The 6,000-nt window shown below is 38.6% G+C and overlaps 1 protein-coding gene across 1 annotated transcript in view; it reads right to left on the reverse strand.

Moving 5' to 3' along the window:
- The window catches only part of MAML3 (mastermind like transcriptional coactivator 3), a 486,946-nt gene extending 485,442 nt beyond the window's left edge, over positions 1-1,504 (reverse strand). Inside the window, exon 1 of the mRNA XM_073604060.1 lies at positions 113-1,504. Within this exon, the coding sequence (XP_073460161.1) occupies positions 113-658 (546 nt within the window). The 5' untranslated portion in view covers positions 659-1,504. The remainder of the gene's footprint in view (positions 1-112) is intronic.
- Between the last annotated feature and the right edge of the window lie 4,496 nt (positions 1,505-6,000).

Here is a 6,000-nt window from a genome sequence, read left to right on the forward strand (position 1 = left end):
CTGAAAACAGAAAACACACGGGATAACCCCCTCCCTCCACCTCCTTCCCCCCCTCATGCCAAGCAATGAGACTCCAGCTGGAGCACCAGTGCCCACTAGCTCCCCCTCTTACCATGATCAGAGTGTGGTTCCTGTGCTCAGCTGTGCCGCTGGCCGCTAGCTCTCCTCCATCCTGCTGCTGGTGGTGGTGATGAGGAGGAGGAGGAGGAGGAGGAGGAGGATGGTGGTGCTGGTGGTGGTGCTGTTGTTTGCTGCCCCCAGCCCCAGCGCTCGGAGCCGCAGCAGAGCCGGTAGAAGCTGCTCCTTGGCCGGTGCCTGACTTCTTGGCCCTTTGCTCCAGTGTCCTCTGGTAGAGATTCACCGTGTCCCTTCTCTCCATTTCCAGTTGCTCGGCCTGGGCTTGGTGGTACTTGCTCTCACAGCTGACATGGTGCCTCCTGCAACCTTCTATCCTCTGCCGGAGCCTCTCCACCACGGTGCTGTGCTTTGGAATGCTCACGTTGCTGCTATTGTTCGGCGCATTGGGGGCAGCAGTGCTGGGAGGGGTATTATTACCACTGTGACTACCAATGCCGGTGCCAGCCCCGCTGCCCAGGGCATTGCTGATGCACAGACTGCTGCCGTTGGTAGAGGCAGCGGGGGCTGCGAAATCCCCCATGCTAGTCCCCGTGCACACTATTTTGGAAAAGAAGTTTGCAAAACCCCCCCCCCACCTAAAAAAAAAAAAAAATTAAAAATTAAAAAAAAATCAAATAAAACTGTCGGAACCCCACTACTTTTTTTTTTTTGTGGAGGTGCTACACTGGATCAGGAGGCAGGTTGGGGTGCAGAGCCAGCATGGATGGTCCCCCAAGGTGCTGCTGTCATCAGATGACCAAGTCTTCTCCTCTCCACACTCCAGCTTTTCGGATCCATTCCCAGAAACGATCGGGACGTCCAAGGTGGCCACACATGCTGAGTGTCAGTGTGCGATCTCTAGGTGGACACTACACTTACACACACATTCCTACTCACTCCTCCTCCCCTAGTCCCAGCATGGTCACATACCGGCACCCCCAACAACAAACTTTACTGCTGTCTCCAGCAAGGCGTCCAAAGTACTTTTTTTTTTTTTGGTGGATCTCTTGAATATTAAAAGAAGAGAGAAGGTGGTGGGGGGTTGGGGGTCATGGACAAGGGGGGTGCACAGAAGAAGCAGCCAAATCAATGTATCTGTTTCTACATAAAGTCATAAATCCTGATTGAGAGAAGAGGAGGAGGAGGAGGAGGAGGAGGTAGGTAGGGTGGTCAGGGGGAGAGAACACACAGCAAGAGGAAAAAAAAAAAAAAAAGTAGAGCACTGGAGCCTGGTGAAGGAGCTGAGAGAGCACGGCTCTGCTAATGCTGTTGCTTCTGCTGTTTTTGCTCCTCCTGCCACCATCACAATGATCAAGTGCTCTCCTCCTCCTCCTCCTCTCTCTCGGCTTCCTCCTCCTTCATGCCAGCGGAGTGATATCAGGACAAGAGCTCAGTAAACAGCAGCAAGAGGCCGTGAGGCGGCCCCGGGGACCAGGTGTAAAACCAGGAGTAGAGTGCAGGCTCCAGCACAGGAGTGGAGCTGGGAGGAGGGAGGAGGGAGGGGACAGGACAGGGCAGCCACTCAACTTTTCACCTTCCCTTCATTCTGTCTGCACAGGGGAGGGAGGGAGGGGCAGGAAGAGCTCTTCTCTTCTATTTCTCTCACTCAACCTGCATGACACTCTCTGCACTCTATGTGGGTGGGTGGGTGCTGCTTTCTGGGGTTGGGAGAAGAGACCTCAGGTTAGAGGAGCAGTGCCAGGGGTGGTGACATCGGATGAGCATGAGGGGATTTCTGTGTGCTCATCTCCTTCCTTAACCTTTGTGAATGCAATACAATTTATTTTATTTTATTTTTTTTTAGTTTAGTTCTTCTTCTTCATGTTAATATTATTATTATTATTTATTATTTTTTGCAATACATCTTTTTTATTTGTATTATTTTTTATTGTAATAATTTGTATTTATTTTTGATTATTTCTTTTTTTTGTATTGCAAGACATCTTCTTTATTTTTATTATTTTTTTGCTAATTTATTTGTTTTTATTTGTATTTATTTTTGTTTTTTCTTTATATTGCATAACATCTTTAATTTGTATTTTTTTCCATTGATTTATTTGTATTTATTTTTAATTCTTGTATATTGCAATACATCTTTTTTGAATTTTTATTATTTTATTATGTATTTGTATTTATTTAATTTGTTTTTATATTGCAATACATCTTTTGATTTTTATTATTTTTTAGTTTAATAATTTGTTTTTTATTTTTAATTATTTTTTTATATTGCAATACATCATTTTAATTTTTACTAATTTTTAATGTATTTGTTTTTATTTGTATTTTTTATTTTTTTTACAATTCAATACATCTTTTAATTTGTATTATTTTTTAATCTATTAATTTGTATTTATTTTTAATTCTTGTATATTGCAATACATCTTTTTTTTAATTCCTATTATTTCTTATGTATTTGTTTTTATTTGTATTTATTTTATTTTTTTATTTTGCCATACATCTTTTAATTTCTTTTTTTTTTAGTTTATTAATTTGTATTTATTTTTAATTATTATTTTTTGTATATTGCAATACATAGTTTTAATTTTTATTATTTTTTTTATGTATTTGTTTTTATTTATGTTTTTTTTTTATTATTTTCTTTTTTACATTGCAATAGATCTTTGCATTTATATTATTTTTTTAATCTATTATTTCGTATTTGTATTTATTTGGAAATCTCTTTGTATATTGCAATACATCTTTTTTATTTTTATTATTTTTAAATGTATTTATTTGTATTTATTTTTTGATTATTTTTTTTATATTGCAATACATCTTTTCATTTTTATTATTTTTTAATTTATTAATTAGTATTTGTATTTATTTTTAATTATTTTTTATATTGCAATACATCTGTTTATTTTGAAATTTTTAAATGTTTTTCTTTCTGTTTAATTTCTTTTTCCTTTTTTTATATTGCAACACATCTTTTAATTTTTATTATTTTTTAATTTATTAATTAGTATTTGCATTTATTTTGAATTATTTTTTTTATATTGCAATACATCTTTTTATTCTTAAATTTTTTAAATGATTTTGTTTTATTTTATTTCGTTTTACTTTTTTTATATTGCAATACATCTTTTATTGTTTATAATTTTTTTAATTTATCAATTTGTATTTGTTTTAATTATTGTTTTATTTTGCTATACATCTTTTTAATTTTTATTATTTTTTATTGTATTTGTTTTTATTTGTATTTATTTTTAATTTTTTTTTATATTGCAATATATTTTTTTATTTATTTTTTTAATGTTATTTTTATTTACCTTTTTACTTTGCCACACATTTTTTATCTTTATAATTTTCTTATTTTTATCTATTACATTTTTTATTGATTTTATTTTTTTATTTTTTTTGCTATGAATTTTTTAGGTTTTTTTTTAATTGTTTATTATTTATTTTCATTCATTTATTTATTTTATAATTATTGTTTTTTTTTTTTATCCCGCAATACATCTTTTTTTATGATTTCTTTCTTTTTTCCTTTTTTTTATTTTCATCTTTGTGAATGCAGTGCGTCTTTTTTTTTTTTTTAAAGCCAAACTCCAAGAATATTGAAAAACTCACCCTTTACCGTGCAGGAGTCCCCTAGAACTGCCACCAGTCCACTGCAGCCCCCACTTTAAGCTGATACCAGCCAAAGTTGCGCTCCAGCCACTTCAATGTACAGTACAGGGTTAAAGACCTACCTAAATGTACCCTTGCAGTGGAGCACCACCCCCAGCACTGCAGGGGTTAAATGTTTATGTCTAGCAGTAGGGGAATAACAAGATACACTTACCTTACCTTACTCCACAGGACCCCTCCAGCACGGAGACCAGTCCCCCCGCAGCTGCCCTGTTTCAGCTGAGACTGACCATGGTTACACTCCAGCCTTCTTTATGTACAATAAAGGGTTAAAGTGATACAAAGCTTCGTTGATTTTTTTTTTTTTTTTAAATAATAAAAAAAAAAAATCATACTTCCCTAATCTGTGAGTTGGTTTCCTGGGTCCCCCACCATCACTCTTGGTGCCTTCTCTTCAGTGAGTGCCCCCATAGAAAGCCGCTAACACTGTAGTTACACAAGGCAGTTATGGCAACATTTTTTTTTTCCCTTTTGGAATAAAGGTTTTACATATATGAATAAATACTGATCATTGTAAGGACCCCTGTCAGTGTTAAATGGTTTGTCTCAACCCTCTAATTGGTACATCTGCAGGACAGATGCAAACAACAGACTTACTGGCTGGATCAGCAGGTAAAACTAAAAGAACGCAAGCCTAAAAAGAAAACGAATGCAGCCATCACATCTAAGAATTGCTAAGCTGCAACATAATAAATGTTTGTTTTTGGGTTTATTACTGCTTTATTGTCAAGCTAAAGCAAAGCTTCACCCAAACTGGGGGGGGTAACCTAGTTTTGACAGGTACCTGCTCCCACTCTACTCAGATCGCCTAGACCAGTGATGGTGAACCTTGGCACCCCAGATGTTTTGAAACTACATTTCCCATGATGCTCAACTACACTGCAGAGTGCTTGAGCATCATGGGAAATGTAGTTCCAAAACATCTGGGGTTCCAAGATTCGCCATCACTGGACTAGACATTCTCCTTTCCCACTCCCTCCCCTCGGCCTTCTGGGATCACATGTCCCAGAAGGCTGCGGGACCATTCACAAAGTGCAGGGCGGCTTGCGCATGCCCAGTGGGCAGTGGGCTGTGAAGCCACAAGCTGTTACAGATGGGTTCTTATACCTAAAATGCCAATGCTGGGAACCCAAAGGCTAGAGAAAAATTACCCGGGGGAGGACAGCACTGGATCCATGGACAGGTATGTGCTCTATAATTGAAAGTCAACAGCTACAGGATATGTAGCTGGTGACTTTAAACATTTTTATTGCAAACTGGAGAACCGCTTTAAGTCGGCCATACATAGATATAGATAGATATAGAGGCTGCACGAGAGAAATCACTCGATTGCCCCATCCATGCAAAACACACACACACACACACTATATTACCAAAAGTATTGGGACGCCTGCCTTTACACACACATGATTTTTAATGGCATCCCAGTCTTAGTCCGTAGGGTTCAATATTGAGTTGGCCCACCCTTTGCAGGTATAACAGCTTCAACTCTTCTGGGAACGCTGTCCACAAGGTTTAGGAGTGTGTCTATGGGAATGTTTGACCATACTTCTAGAAATGCGTTTGTGAGGTCAGGCACTGATGTGAACGAGAAGACCTGGCTCGAAGTCTCTGCTCTACTTCATCCCAAAGGTGTTCTGTCTGGTTGAGGTCAGGACTCTGTGCAGGCCAGTCAAGTTCCTCCACCCCAAACTCGCTCATTCATGTCTTTATGGACCTTGTTTTGTGCACTGGTCCAAATCATTTAGTGGAGGGGGGATTATGGTGTGGGGTTGTTTTTCAGGGTTTGGGCTTGGCCCCTTAGTTCCAGTGAAGGGAACTCTTAAGGCGTCAGCATACCAAGACATTTTGTATAATTCATGCTCCTAACTTTGTGGGAAGAGTTCCAGCGTGACTGCGCAAAGGGGCCATCCCCAAACTATTCCCACAAAGTTGGAAGCATGAAATTATCCAAAATGTCTTGGTATACAGATGCCTTAAAGTGGTTGTAAACTCTGTTACACCACTTTTACCTACAGGGGAGCCTATAACAAGGCTTACCTGTAGGTAGCTTGAATATCTCCTATACATGCACAGTTTAGAAGATATTCAGTATATGCGCTGCTGCCGATGTCAGTCAGTTCAGTATATGCGCACGTAAGAAACGGGGCGCTAGTGCAGTTTCTTCAGTAGTTGTGCCATGACCGGCGGCTTCTGCATGCGCGATGTACTCGGAGGGCTGACGTTCTAAGGTAAGTATTTTATAATGAGCTA

This window comes from Aquarana catesbeiana, linkage group LG01, assembly GCF_042186555.1.
Source record: "Aquarana catesbeiana isolate 2022-GZ linkage group LG01, ASM4218655v1, whole genome shotgun sequence".
In the NCBI taxonomy this organism is placed as follows: Eukaryota; Metazoa; Chordata; class Amphibia; order Anura; family Ranidae; genus Aquarana; species Aquarana catesbeiana.